At 48.0% G+C, this 20,385-nt stretch overlaps 3 protein-coding genes across 3 annotated transcripts in view; 2 read left to right on the forward strand and 1 right to left on the reverse strand.

Moving 5' to 3' along the window:
- Positions 1–1,449, forward strand: part of Pmar_PMAR017754 (hypothetical protein) — a gene marked incomplete at both ends in the record, with an annotated part of 1,731 nt that extends 282 nt beyond the window's left edge. Inside the window, one exon of the mRNA XM_002776834.1 lies at positions 41–1,449. Within this exon, the coding sequence (XP_002776880.1) occupies positions 41–1,449 (1,409 nt within the window). The remainder of the gene's footprint in view (positions 1–40) is intronic.
- Positions 1,450–1,490: 41 nt separating this feature from the next.
- On the forward strand, positions 1,491–5,399 carry Pmar_PMAR017755 (gag/pol/env polyprotein, putative; the record flags this gene model as incomplete). The annotated part of the gene is made up of 1 exon (XM_002776835.1): positions 1,491–5,399. The coding sequence occupies one exon, from the start codon at positions 1,491–1,493 to the stop codon at positions 5,397–5,399; it is 3,909 nt and encodes a 1,302-aa protein (XP_002776881.1).
- A 5,316-nt stretch (positions 5,400–10,715) lies between these two features.
- On the reverse strand, positions 10,716–12,630 carry Pmar_PMAR017756 (hypothetical protein; the record flags this gene model as incomplete). The annotated part of the gene is made up of 3 exons (XM_002776836.1): positions 10,716–10,760; positions 10,934–11,009; positions 11,045–12,630. 3 exons carry the CDS (start codon positions 12,628–12,630, stop codon positions 10,716–10,718), a joined length of 1,707 nt encoding a protein of 568 aa, XP_002776882.1.
- Between the last annotated feature and the right edge of the window lie 7,755 nt (positions 12,631–20,385).

Below are 20,385 nucleotides of genomic sequence, written 5' to 3' on the forward strand. Positions count from 1 at the left end.
TGGAGCACCCATGCATGTTCGTTCAGCAGCAACGAATGAGGGAACACCGAAGCCATCAATGTCGGTACTGCCTTGAAGAGCACCTCTCCTGATGACACTGATGACAATCTTGCACATGGCGATAGCCCCTTTGATGACCCCTTCACAGCAGCTGAAGACGGGGGCTATGTCACTCCCTTTGAAGATGATTATGACGACCTACCTCAACAGCACGAGGAGGTGAAGAGCTTGAAGACACAGAAGCGTGAGGGTACCACCGAGGTCATGACTGAGGCCAGAGCTGCCACTAGACTACCGGTACAGCAATCACGTATGCCCTTGACTAGAAGACCTGATGATTTGAAGTCCCAGACTGGGACTAGTCCCCCCCTTGTAGGCGACCACGCTGGTCCGACAAGGAGATTGCAATCTGAACATATTGATCGACCTGGTGCCCAACCAGCTGACTATTATGACTACCCCTCTCGACGTCGAGCTGCAAATTGGTATGATGATGGTGTCTATGCTGACGGTGACCACACTACCTCTAGATCAAGCAGATGGAGCGACGCTGAGTGGGACGATTGGCAAGAAAATCAAGACCGACAGAAGATCTCTAAGGTCATCTCTGATGTTGAATGGATGACTCCCGTGCTTGGAAAAGGCAAGTACTGGGATGGTTCGGTTGATGGCCTTGACAGCATTGCCTTGAGCGAGTTCCGGTATAAGCTAACTAATAGCCCTGACTACGAGTACCAGAACGAGTGCTGCAAATACTTTATTGTCAGACGAAACCTTTCTGACAGTATAAGGAAACTGGTTGATGTCTACGAGCACAACAGCGACTTACAGCCTGCCAGCTATCATCAACCCTATCGCCCGAATAGCCGATATTGGTCTGATCGACGAGAGCAACTATGGACGTATCTTACTACGGTATTCGGTGACTCTGATGGTGGATTCTTAGAAACTCAATGGATCAACATGTACCTCAAGAAGACTGAGCGGTTCATTGACTTCTACGCCACACATGAATCTATTGCTAAGGAGTTGGCTCGCACGAGAGGATATAAGACTCTGACTGAGCAGGAGAAGAGGAGCCACTTCTACAATTGCTTACCCCCTAAATTGAAGGTTTACTTGGACGAGCAAGGTTACTGGACTCCCGGTGCGGTTAGTTATGCTAAATTGGTGGTTTTGGCTCAGAGTTGGTGTAGAGTACACTGGGACAAGTCTGTCTCCGTTAACCATGTGGACGTAACTGATGCTACTACTGATGACAAGGTGGCCAGAGAAGTGCCTTCTGACCCACCTAAGCGCTTTGCACAACGAACTCGACCAGGAGAAGGACAACATGCGTTCCATCCTGCTAGGCTGAGAGTTCGAGAAGACGAGACGATTCTCATTGAGAATTTCTCAATGACCCGAGAAATAAAGAGATATTGCAAGCTTCATGCGGAAGATGTCTAGACAACTCCGGTACTCACAAGGCCGATACATGCTGTGCTACTATGAAGTACAAAGAGGACCGATGCAAGTTCTGTGGCCTGTTTCACAGTATCAAGTCGAAGTGTCCTGAGAAATATGACTCCTATCAAAAGAAGTGCTCTCGCTGTGGACGTGTAAACCATGGCACTATGGCTTGCTTTAGCAACAACCCTACGGTTCAAGGCCTCTCGGTGGTTCTTATTGATAACCCAGGCATGGGTACTAGCCACTTCATCGACTTCGAGATCAACGACTGTCAGAAACCATTACGAGCATTATTGGATAGCGGAGCTGCCATGAGCGTTATCCACGAGGCCGAATTGACGAAGATTCCTGATGTTGTTATACAACCCACCGACTTGGTGGTGCGTACTGCTGATGGAGGAAGCCCAAAAGTAACAGGTATCGTCCGGAACCTGAAGCTGACTTTCGCCGACGATACAGTGGTCTACGAGAGCTTTGTTGTGGTGGACACTCCTCTATCCCATGCTATTTTGCTGAGTACGAATGCCTTACGAGGAGTCGGAGCTGTCTGGTTTATGACTGATAAGGATAATCTGATGTTGCTTGGAGGAGACGCCAAGTCCTCCATCGCTGCACAGAGACGACACCGTGCTACCAGGACCTACTCACCACAGCCCATTGACTATGGTGTCGTTGAGATCTGCGACTTGGTTGTTGAGCCCCCTAAACCAGGAGCCCCTCGTCGAGATGCCTATACTTCTACGACTTCCATCCCCAACGACTTGATGGAAGAGATGATCATTAGCAGCTATCCTCAGGCCGAGGACGATGACGACCTCTTGAACAAAAAAGGCCTTACCGCTGACCAGAAGGTCCAACAGACGAAGATTGAACAAGCCAAAGACATTGCTACTGAAGACACCAAGCCCTTCAAGTGGAAATTGTTACCTTCAACGCCGAAGAGCCGGCTGGGACGTTTCTGTTTGGATGTGCCCTGGATTGATGATCGACGACCTGATGGTAGACTAAACGGCATGGCCATACAGCGAGCTATTGCCACTGACTCAAGACTACGTGATAAAGAACGTGCTGCCTATCTGGAGGTTATCAAGTCACTATATGATGAAGGTTATGTTCGACACGAGAGGCGTGATAACATCGAGCACCTGATACCGAGCTTCCCTGTGGTGAGACCAGATCATGCCACTACTAAGGTGCGATTGGTTACTGATGGAAGCACTGGCCTGAATCGTCTATGTCGAGATGGACCTGTTATGAACGATGACCGACTTGGTATGACCCTTATGAGCAACCTCCATCTATTTAGACTGAGCCCGTACGTGATCCTAGATGACCTTCGACGTGCTTTCTATCAAGTCAAGATTGATCCCGAGAACGAACCCTACTTTGGGATGGCTAACAAGTACGGCTCTGAGATGCTATACGGTGTATGGACGGCCATGGGTTTCGGAAGCAACTACGCTCCGAGTGCTCTTGGGCAAGTGCTGACTACCATCATTGAATTGAACGACTTTCACCACTCTGACGACCATGATGTCTCGATCCTCGGCGAGGTGGCGCTACAAGTCTTGGATGACTACAACCTATCCATCAACCACGCTACCATAGCTGATGAAACACCTCCGATCGAGGGTGACCATAAGATTATTGCTTCTGACAACGCCGCCCAGTCCGACGGTACTACAATCCGCTCACATGTAAGCATCTATGTCGACGACGTGCAGTCCAGAGGGGATACTATTCCTCAAGTCGAGGGTATTGCCCGCAAGGTCATGGGTGGACTCCGAGACCATGGGTTCGAAGACAATCCAAAGAAGAGGATGAAGAGTTGGTTGTCTCACGAAGGCCACTACTTGGGCTACGGTGTGAAGGATGATTATATGTTCGTCGACTATCGACCTAACCTGAAGTTACTCGAGAAGAAGGGAGGCGATTTGACTCGAAGAGAAGCCTTCCGTCTCATCATGGCCTACTACGACCCTATCGGTTTAGGAGTTGAATTTGCTGGACGTCTACGATATCTAGGACGACAATGCTACCAACATTCCACTTCGTGGGATGCTAAGATCGATGATAACTATGGCACCGAACTGATAAAGCTATGCAAATATGCAGTGAAAGAATCTGCCAAGGCTACTACGACGCCAAGGCACCTGAACATCGAGACCATCTACGTCTCTACTGATGCGAGCTTAGTGGCTGGATCACAACAAGTGTACGACGCTGACTGTCAACGACTTTACGGTTCCTGTCACTTATACTCGGCGGCTGAAGACAAGTGGAGCATACCGAAGAAAGAGACTATGGCTTTCTGTGATGGAGTGTGTAAGGTTGCTAACTATGTCAAGATGATTACCAACTTACACTATGATACAAATATCAAGAAGATCGTCATCCACGTGGACAGCGAGTGTGTAATCTACCGTTTGCGACGAGTCAAAGCCCTACGTAAGATGAAGACTATCACAAGCCTCGAGACAAAGAGGTTGGAGGACGTTATCACCAAGATCAATGAATTGGGATCCATGGGTATAACAGTAGAAGTCAGACACATCAACGGTGACAAGAACCCGGCTGATGGCCCTAGCAGACCCCACGGAAATGACGCCCCCTCCCCAATGACCAGAACTGAAGTCCAGCATGCTGTTGCTACTGCTTCTATTGCTACCCTGGACGTTGTCTTCGACCCCCGTCTGACTGATGAGAAAGACGATCTGCAAGCTGTGGATGGAAATCCACCTATATGCAAAGTGAACGTGATCGACATTGAGCATTTCTTTGAAGACGAAGAGATCAAGCATTTACAAGATGCTGATGGGAGGTTGTCGACTATTAAGGCTACTCTGAGAAATGTGCCCCTAAATGAGAGGCCAAATGGTATGAGAATGTATTGCCTCGATGAGAACAACGTCCTGTACTTCACCGGTATCACCTCCATAGTCGACAAATCAAGAACGGTGACCCCGTTGCCTGTGATACCGAGAGGCCCGAAAGTACAAGAATGTCTACTTACACTACATGAAGGAGAAGGCCATGTTGGAGCTGCCAAGCTACTTGCTATCTATCAACAATGGTATTCCACCCCCAAGGTGCGACAAGTACTACGACGCCTGCTACAGTCCTGTCCCGTATGTCAACGTACAAGGGAAAGAGCCTGTACTCGTCGAGCAGGAGGAGTTGTTCGACCTCCTGGACTACACTTTGGTGTTGGCAGTTGCTATGTACTAGACCTACAAGGTCCCTTTCTCGAGTGTGACGATGATCCTGACGTCCCACAGAAGAAGTGGGGCTTGACTATGACTGATCCAGTGTCCTTCCATGTGTTATTCGATGTCCTCGACAACCCGAGCACTGGTGCCGTGATTGACTCGGTCCACAAGATTATTGCTATGAATGGCATTCCTCAGGCCGTTGTCATGGACCCGGGAAGTTGCTTTACTTCCAGTGATTTCAAGATGTACCTCAAGTCCCAAGCTATTGCCTATACCTACCTACCACGAGATGCTCAACATCTTGGAGGCTTTCATGAACGGGTACATGGGACTATATTGCAACAAGTGAGGAGTCGGTTGGCGAGAGCTGAGCTGCAGGATGAGCCCATAACCTTCGTGACTATTTATAGTGAAGCTGTGGCCAGTGTGAACCGCCTCCCTCTGAACGACTTTGGAGGACTAACCCCCTTCGAATTATATCATGGACGACGCCCTCGTTATCTTGCTGGTTCCTGCACTGGTGAGGATGCTAGACTAGGTCAACAACTTATTGATGAATGGTTGCCCGGCCTACGACGTGATGAACAAGATGTTCTAGAGTCTGACCTACAAATGCTATGCGAAGAAATCTATGAGCGACGATGCCAAAGTATGACTGACTACTTCGACCTCTGGAAGGAGCGAACTCGAAGATGCCGACGTTACCAACTAAGACCAGTATTGTCATTAAATTAAGAATATGATATGATTAAGTACGGGATCCTAAATCCCAGGTATAAGGTATGATTAAATGTGGGATCCTAAATCCCAGGTTCTATGGTGTGTCGGACGTCCCGTCCGAGATAGGCCCACCAATGGCCAGTAAGAAGCTGATAGATGAACTAGTACTATTGATACCCCCTCTTTTTGATCGACTATTCAACAGCCCAACTGTGGTTTGCTGATTTCGCTCGGATTACATGCATTTAGTGATTTCCCATAGTGAAACGGCTGAAACGGTTGTCTCCTTTTTGATTCGAGGATTAGATTAGAATTAGAGTCATTACTTGTGATTCGTGATATTCTCGTGAGATTTGCCTACTGTGCCTTCCTTGGTTACAGTAGATCTCTAGACTATCAAGCGTTTCGACTAGCCCCTTTCGTAACTGGTTCTTCTAGTTGCGTTTCCTTCGAGTTGGAGTCACGGCATTCAACCTCGAAGTATTGACGAACGTGTCGTATTTGCTCTCTCTTGAGCCTTCAACAGTTTACAGGTACTTCCTTGCCTACCTCTAGGCTCAACCCTTTGCGACACATCTGCTGCCGTCCGACTACTGTGTGTTTGATTTACATCCACTTGAACCACAACCTTTGAGAACCTCCCCACACATAGTATTCGACGCAGTGGTTCCTTTTCGTTGATTTTACGGGACGTTCTGCTTCGCAGGTCGATCCTTCCGGCTCGACACGCCACCCGTAAGGGTTGATGCTGACACGCGACCGAAGACACGCTAGCTGTAGTGGTTGTTAACTTTGCACGTCGGGATGTAGTAGAGAATGGGTGCAGCAAGGTGATCGATGTGGTACAGGAGCATCGTCTACGTGAAAGTTCAGGGCATCGGCCCCGTAAGGGTTAGAGTACGGTTACCCGCCGTGAGCTAATCTCGTGAAACATCGCAAATTGGCAGAGCCACTCATAAGCAACAGTCGCCAATTTAAGTTCATTTAATAAACAGTCGAGATAGAGGGGAAGCTCGGACTAGACTACGTACGACCGGAATTGGAATTTAGCGGAGTAGACAAGTGAATCATCGAAAACAGCCCGTGTAAGAGATTGTGCTGCCCAAGTTAGTTTGGTCTACGCCCTCTGCGTGCAAAGCTGCGTTATTCAGTGATTAACCCTGGAGCGAGAAATGAGGATCGTCACGATGGTTTATGAATCTTCGACCTGATTGGAGAACCAAAAGTTGATGGCGTTAGTTTTAGTGTAGTGGCTACGCCGTACCCTATAGTGTGCAGGCACAGCGCTGCTGCCTAGTCAGCTTGCTTTCATGGCCCATCACGATCACTATCCTTTGCCGGAGAATTGTAAGCATTCGATCTCGCAATCTGGGAGATTGCCTCGGAGGTCGAATCTGCAAGTTATATGTTCTCGTCTGAGACTACGATTATGCTCAGAACTTGTTGTACCGGCTACAAGTACGACCTAGCATATAAGGCGGTGACGAGATCATTGAAGAGTATCGTCTACTAGATCGCCGACCTGTACACTATGGATTGGTCGCGACTCGCGATTGTAAGCTATCAACTATCGGTAATGTCGCAGCTCCTGTGAGATTGCCCCCAAGGGATGTCGAGAAGATTCAAGTGGCGGAATTCACACACTAGGAGTCATTTTAGATGAGGTGGACTCTTGAGATGTCGCCATCTGAGGGGAAGAGATTGTGACGCATTTTGATGTATTCACTTGAGTATTGAGATCGAATAACTCAATAAAAAATGGCAATATTCTCGCTTTATTCAATGCGTATGATGCTCATATCAAAAGGAAACGCACTATCTTTTGATAAAAGGCTCATGTTAATGTGTCATCAATCGCTAGTCATCATCCTTGAGCTAGCAAAGTGCATGCAGCATTCCAATCGGCGGCACGTCGGTCTACTCTACAGACTATTCGGAGTTCTGACTGACTCGTCGGAGCTCAGCTGTCAGGCGGTTACCCGGATAATGGCTTTAATGCAAGTGCTACGGGCTCCTCCCAAAAAAAGAAGAAACCGCAGATGAAAGCGGGGAATGGAAAATAGGAAACCCCACCTGAAACCCGACGGGAGGCCTGAAACCCGAACTATTATCCAGGTTTAAGATGTTACTCATGTGAACCAGAAACCTGAAGCACTGGCCATACCCAGGAGAGCCTCTCCTGGGTACGGCCACTACTTCAGGTTCCTCTCCTGGAGAGGGCGCATCATAGAGTCCATGAGTTATCAGTGAAGTACTTGAGAGGAAAAACCAGGGCACGCAAGGAAGCGCACGTTGAGAATGTGTTAAATCCCTCAAAGGCATGAATTTGTCTTAATCTTGGGCACGGGAGAGTTTATGCTACGACTTGCATTCGACTCGAATGGATGAAGTGCTTTACCGAGTCCTACGAGGGCACAAATTGTAATCTCACAGCGTGGCATGACGAGGCTGATGGAATGGGACGCATCACATTGTGATGGTTACAATCACGTATTGTGCACGCCCAGTTATTGGAGTTGCACTGCAAGAAGTGGCTTATGTTCGTAGATCTCTATAGATACCACGAAACCTGGATGCGTGAGTCTTTGAGACTCAGTCTCGGCGCAATTAGCGTGCACGCATACTTGTCTCTGTTCAACTGTTGAACTTCAACAGGACCTGGGGCCCATTTCACAAGCGTCCTAATGTTAGGATTTTAACCCATTAGGATGCAATTTAAGGATAAATGGCGTTCACGAGGGCCCTTTCCTTAGGCTGGGTTAGGACATTAGGATATTAGGATCCTTACCGTTAGGATTTAGGACATTAGGATGCCTTTTTCCTTAAAAATTGGCCTTTAGGACGCCCCGGCTTTCACAAGCTATATTTTTAAGGAAATTTTCATCCTCACGGTAAAGTACCTCGGGGGGGGTACTTTACCGGCAATCCTAAGGTTAAAAGTGTGCAAGACGACTCGCTGCGCTCCGCCAAACAGTCGTTGGTTCGAAACTCTGCATGTACATTTTTAAATTAATTTGTAACTTAAACAAAAATCTTACAACTATTAACAAAACTCGACAATAATTTCGATACTCATTTGAAACTTCATATGAAACTACTTACAAATACTCATCTTGGCTAGAGTCAGGCGTTTTGTTACTGCAGGACTCCTCCATAGCAGAAAAGGCCCTCTTAGCAGAAACTGAAACTTCGCCCCACGCTCTACCAGCTTGCTGCCAAGCTACCCAAGCTTCCTGTTGAGCCATGAGTGCCCTCTTTCGTATCTCCTAGTTCCGCTTCGTCAAGATCCATTACGCGTATCAGTTGTTAATAAATCTGCTGAATGGCGCCTTGAGGCACTACCTTTGTGGTCCATGCTTCGATGAACCGATTCGTATTTCGTTAGAAGTAAGTATAAAATGGTGGAGTGGTAAAGTTTGTGTTTGGTGTTTGGGAGATCCTGGTTCGAATCGCGGTTATATAACGTTTTTGTGTTTAATTGCCGTAAGGATTCCTAATATCCTCAGATAGCACATCCTTACGTTGAATCCCCCAATTCTGTACGACCCCAATACTGTACGACAGGTAGATCTCGCTCGCCCAGATGTAGCCTCCCAACACTGTACGACGTGAAGAGTTGATTTCATGCGTGTTCCAAAGTTGTACGACACAAAACGGCGACCTAGCGGTGTGCTGGTTGATCCTGTCACCTGCGGTGCCAGTTGCTAGTCTACCTGCCACGCTGTGGCAGACTTCACGTTCTCGTCCGGCATGGTCCTGCCTGACACACTCGTGATGGTGGCTTACCACTATTACTAGATTGGTCTTGAGCCAGTACCACTGGCTTGAGTGCGCACTGTTAGCCGTGCGCACTGGTCTGAGTTTGCCGATGTAGACTAGGGTGCTAGACTACTCTCTGATGCGCTCTCGCGCGTTACTTTGCATTGCTTCGAGGGGATTCGAGTTTGCAGGGTTGATTGGTCCGTGCACCCCACTGAAGTGGGGACCCCGCACGGACCCGTCGTAGTTCGAACCTGCGACCTCTAGAATGAGAGTCGGACTGAATAACCACTAGAGTAATACCTCGCTTAAATAATTGTGTTTCGTCTTGGGTCGCCAGTCTCTAGTACCGTACACCGTGGTGGTTAGTTAAATCACAGTCGAAGACCTTGTGCTGCATATTATCACCAGTACTTAGTACGAGTATTAACTGTCAGAGGTCGGATATACGTTAACCGTATGGCAGAGCATGACACTGTCCATGAGACTAAACCAAATATATACGGTCTACCCCTACTACGATGATACAGAGAACTGAAATTACTCAGATTCGAACCTGCATCACTCGAGTGACACCCCGTCACACTAACCATTACACCAAACTCACTACACATACTAAAAGTGTACGAGTCGCCAGCCGAAAGTTGAGTGTTGCTTGGTAGCACTGAGCATGGACTTACAGCCTACTCAGAGCCCAGAGGGCATTGTCCTTCTCACTAGTACACTACTGACCGCTGTGCCACCCAAGTCGCTGCCCTACTCCGAGTGCTGAACCTTATTCCGCAATATAATCTCACCGGGATTCGAACCTGGGTGTCTCGAGTGATAGCGCACGCCCTTAACCTGCCAGACTAGAAGGACTGTTGAAGAAGAAGTTGCTTGTGCAACATGGTTCACATGGAACCGATGAAAACTAAAACGTTAATAACTTTTTATTGAGCCTATAAATCGAAAATCCGGCTTCACAGCGATGTTCAGGAGATCGAGATCTGTCGATTGGTGAAGGAATTAGTGGGATTTATAGGCTAGATCGCGAAATCGGCTCCAAACTTAGACATTTTTGGTGGGAGCTCCTAAAGGTAAAAAATAATCGCGCATATGGGGACCCCTCCCCCATGCGCGGCGGTCGATAAGGGCGGAGAGGCGCCATCCACCAAGACAATTCAATTCAGTCGTAAGTCCAATAGCTAGATACAATGTTATCGTTCATCCCGTTATCTCGGTAAGAGTGACAGCCTGTCACGGACAGGCAGTCAATGACAACATTGTTGAGCGCTTCAAAACTACGGTCTTAATGTGTGTTACACTGAAGAATAGAGCACATAACGGTTGGATGCCGTGAACTGTATTGACTAATACAGCACAATAGCAGGACTGAAAACTAAACCGGTACTGGGAATTTATGGGGAATATATGTGACGTGAGATCTTTGGCGCTGCAAGAGACCTATACTGCCTCAATTGTATATCATACAACAGTCATGACGGAGGCTCTACCCTCTCTCATACATGCATTGAAGTTGATTACATTAAAAATCACAATGTGAAAGAAAACTTTTTCGATAAGATTACATCAGGCGGGGTCCTGCCTCGTATTCTCGGAAAGAGGAGAGACCGCCTACTCTCATCTTCCAAGCAGGAGAAAATATGCTGCCTCATCTCAGATTCCCGAAATAGAAACTTGTCAGGTTTTTGATGAGGCGAAGCAGCATATGCCGTTAGTCGTGCCAACACGAACGCCCCACAAAGATTACTTCCAATGGTTTGCTGTTGAACAGAAGGGCATACCACCTTAGCACCAGATCCGTAGAGCTGCCTCAGCCGTACCTTCATGTAATCCGAGACCTTAGCCTGCTCTCCGTATGAACTATCAAAGTAAAATATATCACCATTAATCCGCACCGTGCAGGTAAAGTGACAACCGCCGTCAGATATTGGCTGCAAGACAACCAAATCATTGTCAGGCACAGGGGAAACCCATAGCCCGATAGCCATACTGCCTGAGCTCGATTAACCTTCCTCTTGAACTTGTGTTCGATACGGGTCATCCAAGCCTCTATCACCTGGTCGGAAATGCTCGAGTCCTCGACAACCAAATTCTCTCGATCCTGGGTCGTCAAGAGCAAGGTCGTACCCACTTCTCTCCCCGGAAAAATACGCCAAGTTGGGAAGGAGTTCCGTCCTTTATCGCTCTTACGGTCAGTTCCGTCTGAGCCCGACTTCTCCTGGGAAGGTGGTTGAACTGCGATACCCTGAGATCCCGCCTCAGCCTGAGCTGGCATCGGAGGAGCCTCCATTAAGGAATTTTCGACTAAGGTGTTGCCCGCGAAAGCAGCTGCCACCTCATTGAACATGCGAAGTAAGCCATCATCCAAGCTGGAACCCTCGGGTACCCCGAGCACCACAGTGTCGTTATTTGGAGGCTCAGAAGATTCCGAATCCTGCGAGAATTCGACCGCATCGTTGAGAGTCACAGCTGCGAGGCGCTTTCGCTGATTCACTCCCGAATAATTGGGACCAAAGTCTGCCTTGCGCTTCGCATCAGTAGCAGGCTCAATAGTAGGGAACTCTAGAGACTCCGCCTCGTCAACTTCGCGACGCATATCCTTCACGATCCTCCTGATGGAAGCCCTTACTTTATCGAACCAGCTCCCGAGGCTCGCCGAATCTACTCTGAAGCGACAAACTCTGCGCAGTATCGCGTCATTCTCGAGGTATCGAGCTTCACGAGGCCAGATTTCCCCCTCTCGCATCATAAGTAATTCGGCCCTCGTCTCCTTCATGAGATCATGAACCACGCTTATCCATGACCAGATTGTAGGATGGCTTGATCCCGGAAAATGACCGTTCCAATGGTTGTGGAATCCCTCCTGGCCATTATTCGTCCGCGGTAGTTCTTGCTCAACGCGCAAACGCAAGTTCCACAATCTTGCTGGATGAATGCCTTTCATGCCGTAGTAAGGGCGGAGGTACTTCAGAAGAAAACGACGGTCGTCTCCCGAGAGTTTGTCGCAGATGAAATCCATTCCCAAGTCCACGAGATCAAGCGGAAGAAAGGGGAGCGCCAATATGTCGTAGTAAACCTCTTCTCGCAGAGCCTGCTGCTCCTTAGAAGCAACCGGCTTCCGTATAAGGCTCTCGAACTTCCGCCTTATGTTCTGGCAGAAGTGGAAGTAGCAAAGAACAACCTTTCCTTTCCCGAATACGCCTTCGAAAGCTTTTCTCACAGCGTATTCAAAATCCATCATGCAGCTCCCCACATCCTGAGTCAGCGATCCCTCTATCGCCGCAAAAAATCGCTCGTAGGTATTTCCATTCTTTCTCGGGAGAATAGCGTAGAATAGAAGAAACATGCGACCACAGTCAAAGCGGACCATGACCGTGAATTGCTGGGCCCAATGAGTCGGAGAAGTCTTGAACGTCCCATCCACAGAAATGTGGAAACCTTCTCCGTCGTTCTTCATCACGTCCTTCACCCAAGGATCCATCCAGATGATGAGGCGATCCTTATCCCCTTCGCCGCTATCGAACAATAAGGTTGACCGACTGAGGCCCCCAGCATTCACATGGACAAATGCAGAGGGCAAAGCCGCCAGCCCTTCCCGACTGGATGGGGCCGTCGGTAGCCCGAGGGAAGTTTTTTTTGTTTTGCGCAAAGTCTCATGTATCGCTTTGCGACTCGGTAACCCCGCTACCGCTGCATCGTCCATGCTCGGAGTCACCTCGTGAAATGGCTCCATGACACGTGCCCTCACCGACAGCTTTTTAGCCCGCTCCTTCATCTCAATGTAGCCTTTCATGGAAGGCGCATCCGGATCTCCGCATGTGTGAGAACCTTTGACAGTTGCGGAAGCGAGCCTTACATCATCTAGGTTACCCGTCACGACTAGCCGAGCATGACACTTGCGATATCCATTGCTCTTACAACCACGATACCTCTTACAACGACAAGAAACCGAGCCTCTCTCTCGAGCAGGCGGGCGATCGCTATTCCCGGCGGCATTCTGGTGGTAAAGGTATCCCCTATATGAGTAGAGAGTTGTCCCCTGACGTTCTCCGGGAACTATTTCCAGCCGTGAGGCCGCTGCTCCGTCAGCAGGAGGTACGTTGACCACCATGTCAACCTGATCTGCAACCTCACGCAGCTGAGGCGTCTCAGAGATGTGCGAAGGTGGAGTGGTATTCATACTTCGAGGTTGGAAGGTGGGGAAAGATAACTACAAGAGAGTCAATCACCTTCTAACGGGCCTTCAAGGCCGGGCCGGAGCGCACGCATGTGCATAGCTAATGCCGCACAATACGCTGGCACAGAGACTCACTGGGTGAATACCCGTAAGGAATTCTTACGAATACTCACCCAGTGTAATACTTAAGAGGGCAAATTGCTGACCGAGGTCGATTTACACAGCAGCGATATGGCAAGGGCAGGACGGAAGAGCTGTTGAGCGGTTGAGCTGTCGAATTAGTATTTCGACAATCCATGACTCACGATTCCTAAAGAGTAATTCGGAATTACCCAACAATCCACAATCTTTTGCAGCATAATGCTGCCAGCATTGAACCGAATAATCAGCCCCCATCGTAGAACGATCCCGTATTTTTATCGCATTATTAAACCCAGGATGATGACTGAAGCGATAGGAAACTGGAGACTTTCCAATGGAGGGCAGATTGAAGAGCTGTAATTCATCTTCGCTAAACAACTGGTAAAATTCACCATGTGAAATATATGCCAGACTAAGGCAGACCTATACCTAGCACGATTGAGTTGGCAATTCAGATTGAAATGCGTCGGGATTCGATACGGTCCCAGCGCCGCACAACCAGCGCTCGCTGTACAGTACAGCCTGTACTTGACACTGAAGTATTTGCGTTGTCTCAGAAGACGCGAATACTTCAACAGCTTATGCTATGCCAGCTTCGGTGGTGGAATTTTACTTATGTTCCCCACCGATATCATCAGTTGGATAATATCCGGTTTATGCACGAGTGCCAAGCTGACACTGTCAACGCCACATTGTGGAAGATGGCGCACGACTTAGGTGGAAGTTTATAAAATTCGACAATAATTCACCGAATCTTCATCACCGTCGCTAACACGTGAAGTTGATCATGTGTATATTGCCCTGCGAGCTCACAGATAAATCCACTTACCTGGAAGGTTTTCCTCGTGACTCACCAGTCATGACACTGCTGCATTGTTGTCACCGTTCTCTCTCCTCGTTGAATGTACGGGCTCTTCATTCTGAGATACTCCAAAGCAGCTCCTACCAAAGCGCAACGAGAGAGACCCACCATTGCGACTGGACCAGTCGTACAGTATTGGACAGGGCACCCAAATGCATGAATCCGTCGTACAATATTGGAGGGTACTCCATGGACATGTTCGGGCGAGCGAGATCAACCTGTCGTACAGTATTGGGGTCGTACAGAATTGGAAGTACCCTTACGTTAGGTAAGGACGTCTTTAAGTATAGGATCCTAACGTTAGGTAAGGAAAATCTAGTGAAATAGCCTTAGTTAGGTAAGGACGTCCTAAGGTTAAAATCCTATACGTAAAGACGTCCTAATCTAAGGACGCTTGTGAAATGGGCCCCTGCTGTGAGGAGTCCTCACTGAGGACTGGCGATCCGAAATTCAGAAGGGAGCGGTCGTACGCCTACTGACCATTTATCTGGGCGGTACTGAGAAGGGCACAAGATTATCAAAATGGTCGACTGGTATCCCGACTCCGACTATGTGGTTGACAACCACTGGTTGTTGGTCTTGACTTCTGTTGCCGTTTTTGGGCCAGCTGTGGGGCGCTGACGATTATCATCTCGACATGGAGGGTGTTGAGTCTCTCCATTGGTTACATTCTTCATGGACTAATGTGCATCGATGCCTGTTTAATGAAGTCGTATTGTCAGCGTTAGGCTTTCAAGTCGCCCACATCCTGGTCATAACAACTGCAGCGATTGAATTGCTGAGACTGTCACTCCCATCATCATGACTATTTTTTACATCGATCTTTGTCACTACAATAGTCACAGCATTGTACTCCATTCAAGATCCAATATTGATGTATCACCTGAATTGATGAAGGATGATCCGTCACTGACTTACCCTCACGACAGACTCGTTAAGTCTGCCTTGCGAACCTATGCGTCCGAGTTAGGGATTTCAATACCATGCTAGAGGCTAGTAGCCTTAGGTTACCGCGTAACCCAGCGTGCCTCACGTGTCTTAAGTTGTATCTCACAAGTTAAGCCATGTGTAGTTTTTGAGTGTAAGAATACCGATTACTTACTAGTCTATCCATGGGCCATAGACTATGGCATAAATATCAATGGGCCTCCCATACAAATCAACAAACTCATTTCGTGAATGCTCGAAGTATTTACGAAATGAGTATTATACTCGAGACTCAAATGAAATATCCATTAAAATTCATTTCAGTAACAAGTCTTAGCGCATCCGCCAACCATCGCATTAGCGCCATGAATTTGGTCAAGTCTTATCCTTGACGTCCGCCAATGTGTGGACGGTGTAGATGTGGCGTGGAGACTCCACCGGAATAGGGAGATTGCTTCGCCGATGAGCTTCACCTGGTGGAGTTCACCAACTCGGTACCTTGAATAGATAGATATATATGATCTCTGATCATTGATCTGCCTAGTTGCGGAGCAAGCAAACCGAGCGGAGTCCGCTCAGTACGACATACAGTACTGTAATATACTGTGCAATGTTTTCAGTAGCCGAGTAGGTTAAAAATCTAGGCCGCTATCCAGATTTCTGAGCTTTGAATTCTGCAGTTGACATTATTGCGTATTTGGTTAGAACTTCAGCGCGATGCCCCCCTTCGTACCGGAGCCCTAGTGTCAGCGCTCCTTCATGATGAGTCAACATTGCTTGTCATAAAGTGCCTCTCTCATCATAGCCTATACTCGAGACCCGTTTCACGCATGTACACGGGAGAAAAAGTGTCAATTGTGGTTGACACGAGTACATTCGTGAAACGATCGATTGCATTCAGTCTCTCGTGAAATCTTTTGAGGACTACTGTTGTCACTCCATCTGGCTTTGTCCACCGAAGCTGAAGTATCAAAATCAGATCAATTGCCAATAAATAGAATTATCTGATTTATCAAGTGACGATTCGATCACGACCTCGAGTAGATCCGCCCACAGCGTGTGCAAATATGTACACGCGACTTGTCCCTACTTACTCTATCGATTCCGTGAAACACAGTATATCAAGCACCTATGGAGTGCTGACTCACAACAACATAACTCGTGCAAGTGCCCATATGAACAGAACCTCAGAGGTTCTGTTTATATGGGCACTTGCACGAGTTAGAGGAGCGTCGCTCTTGTGACTCGCATACTCTTAATACGTTGATCATGCATGCTGATGTGATCGTAAATTTATAACGGATTAGTTGTTGCTTCGCTGTTGCGAGTGTGCGTGAGGTGCAGTGTGCGTGCATTCGCAAGCGTAATAACGATTAATCTGAACGCACAAGCCAGAAGATTTATAATGCTAGAATGGTCCGCTTCCTCCCGGCTGGTGGTCTGTGGTAGGAGGATCTGCCCGCTCCTCTGGGCCAGTCTGTTAGCTGCATTGTATCGATTGTTCGCTATACGTGAATCGACTCCGTTCGGCCATCATCCGCTACCTTTCGTTGTAACAACGACGTTGTTGCCTATGCGGCATACACAGTATAGAGTGAGCGCGAGAGCCTCAACCGTAGCTTATGTGCGCAATGCGCACTGCGCATGCGTCAAACGATCGATTGCGTATGGAGTGTTTTGCGGGATTCTCAGAGAATTATTCTCTTGTGGATTATCGTTGACATCCCTGCCAACCTTGTCGACCGCTGCAAACTTAGCAGTGCTAAGTATTACCTTACGCCCGTATCTACCTTCACAAACTGTGTTGACCGAGTCGCTAGCATCGACTATCTATAGTATCAATCGACGACGCGATCACGACTCCGAGTAGATCCATCGACAGAAGGTCTAGGTCGCACAAGGCGGTTGTGGCACAAACGCACAACGGTTGTGCAACAACCGCTGTGCGGAATCTGACTCATTAGGACGTTGCGCCGAGGATTTTCTGCGATCCAGGTGAATTTCTCCTTTCCATCACATATGAAGCTCCTCATCACCCTGCTGTTGGGGTTACTCTCCTCCGCGGTGGTTGGAGACCATCGGACTCACCCGGTGTCGGAGCCCCATACATTGCGCGCGCTTAATGGGGTGGTTTACCGGAAATACCAGGAGGGTGATGACATATCCCTCCTGGCAAAAGAAGACCGTCTTCCAGATTGTGATCGTTTCCCATGTTGGGTCGCAGTGCCCAGCGGAACTAAGGTGCGGATACTATAAACTGCTTTACTCTGTCAGAAGAAGTTATAGTTGTATTTAAAAACCATCGAAAAGAGCGTACCAAATCCTTCGTCGAGCGGCTCGTGCATTGAATGCAATGCAATGCATTTCCGCTCGGAAGCCAACGGTCGGTCTTGCAGCACTATCGATTCGCTAGTGTGAGTTAGAAATGCACTCAGTGCATCTCACTGGGAATAGCCGGCTACACTCAGCAGTTTACGATAACTAATAGTCATTGACTATTGCGGAAAGATTCTTTCCCCAGACTGTCATCGGCGTGGTCAATCTGGAGATCCCAGAAGATGACCCACCTGAGGAGGTCAAGACTGCAATCAAAGACCACAGGTAAGTCCTACTATTGAGAGAGGATCTAGCGGTCCGACCTCTTCGTTTTCATAGGCCGAAAGGGAGCAAGAGTGGAGAGATTGGATATATACGTCTTGTGAGCCGACCGCCGTTCAACGAACGGTGGTCGCAAACTGGACTTTCAGGTTTATGTCGTCGAAGCTTGGCGGAGACAAAAAATTGCATCGACACTTCTGTCTGTAACCTTCAAGGAGGTGATAACTGCGATGGACTCCCCTGTTGACCTGTGCAGTCTCTATTCCCACGAAAGATGGCCATTGAGAGTATCCTTCAATGTTTGTTGTCCCTCAGTTTCCCAAGGCGTACCCGAACTGGGGTGCAGTCTACCTACTGGTTCGCCGCGACAACCAACCCGCGAGAGAACTTTATAGGAAGGCGGGGTTCATCATCATACTGGGTGCGTTTCTCCGTGTCTTGCTTGGCTCAATACATGTAACCGTACATATGAAGTAGAGCAGGGCTCGAGCTTTCAAGCTTCCAGCTGCTGTGACTCGGCATGAAGCTCAGATGTCGTCCAAAACTTCAAAAATAATATGCAATCTGATACACCCTCTTTGAATCCTCAGATACTCCCGGAGATGCTTATCTCATCTACGCGCGCTATAATGAGGGATAGTGCTTCGAATATGGGGCTGACCTGCGACCCAAAGCGTTCAGGCCTTAGAATGTCTATTTTGCTAGCCTCGCTTCCAGCGCCTTTGTTTGAAAGGCATTTTTCATTACCCGAGCCCAGCTCGTAGATACTTTTCAGCGAGAAGTGTTAGTCTATGATAGGCTTGCGATTGTTCGTTCCATTGTCGTTATTTGCTGAGTATTGAAGTCGATTTTTAGTGAGGCCACCCTTTCTGGTTCGATTGATATCAACGAATTGTGTTCACTTGTAGTGCCAGGCCTGGGTGAACGGAAAGCGAGCTCTCCGTTCACGTATCTCAAGTATCTCACGAGCAGTTTCGTAGGAAATAGAAGGTTAACTCAATAAATTGGGTTCCAAGGTCTTCGCCTATAAGTGATACAGCAAATCATAGACATGATGCGTTCTGTGATGTCTTCGAACTCACGCTCTCGGGTGAGGAACTCCAGATTCGGTACGTCTGGTCGCACATGCTTCACTTATCGGGACCATTATCCCTCATGTTGATGTGTTGTAGATGACCCGAATTCAATATATGGCTCGATCGTTATGAGCCAACTATGATCGGGCATGTTGTCCATTAATCACGATATCTATTGGTTTTGCTCAGCTCATATGGACCGCGTTTGGGTGTGGGAAATGACGTATGTTTTGGTAAAGTCTAGACGGTAATACGCTACATCAACACACTCCATTGACAAAGTGTGATACATCGTCGGAAGTACATCTTCACTGGGGTCTCCACTGGAGACTCTCCAGTCTGGCGATTCTCAAGCTGCTTGGACTGTAGATGGCTCGCGAAAACCGCCTTCATTCCAAAACCGCTAATATCCGTCATTAGAAAGCCTTTCTGCCACGTTGTTATTCTGTGGGCCTCAGTCGAACAGTCCCATCACACACTATTTCAAATAGGACAGTCACTGTCCCATTGGGACACACCGTATGTCACTGATGAGCGAATGAAACTTTCGGACTGCGGACGATTGTATTGCTTGTCTAGTAGCAGGCATATCTCGCAATGGCTGCTAGAATGTGTGAAACCCACAGCGTGAAGCTCTCCCACAGAGCCAGACTGTCACGAATCGGGACTCACGATGTTGCAGCCGGGATCTTATACCATGCTCAAGGCTGCTGGTGCTCCAGCGTGCTTCACGTGAGAACCTCGGCACTTGAGCCATATGTAGTTACTAGATGTGAGAATACTGATTACTCACTACTATATCTATGGCCTCACATACAAGTCAACAAAGTTATTCCGTACATGCTCGAGACTCAAATGGAATGCTCATAAAAAATTAAATTTAATAACAAATTTTATCCCATCAGTGATGTATCGCATCAGCATTAGCAATTCAGTCAAGCCTTATTTTTCACGTCCGCCAACGGGACAGGCTCATTACTGCAGACGGTGTAGCTGTGACGTGGAGGAGTTGAATGTCACCCAAACCGTAGTTTTGAACAAAATTGAGAAATATTTCAAATTTTTCAGAAAAATTCTGAAAAATTCAGTAATATTTCAGGTGAAATATCTCACGGTCTGGCGGCACCTTACTTGAGCCACCCTGCATCGTCTACGTGAAAGTTCAGGGCATCGGCCCCGTAAGAGTTAGAGTACGGTTACCCGCCGTGAGCAAATCGTGAAAGATCGCAAATTGGCAGAGCCACTCATAAGCAACAGTCGTCAACTTGAGTTCATTTGATAAACAGTCGAGATAGAGGGGAAGCTCGGACTAGACTACGTAGGACCGGGATTGGAATTTAGCGGAGTAGACAAGTGAATCATCGAAAACAGACCGTGTAAGAGATTGTGCTGCCCAAGTTAGTTTGGTCTACGCCCCCTGCGTGCAAAGCTGCGTTATTCAGTGATTAACCCTGG

Source organism: Perkinsus marinus (assembly GCF_000006405.1).
Source record: "Perkinsus marinus ATCC 50983 genomic scaffold scf_1104296953018, whole genome shotgun sequence".
In the NCBI taxonomy this organism is placed as follows: domain Eukaryota; phylum Perkinsozoa; order Perkinsida; family Perkinsidae; genus Perkinsus; species Perkinsus marinus.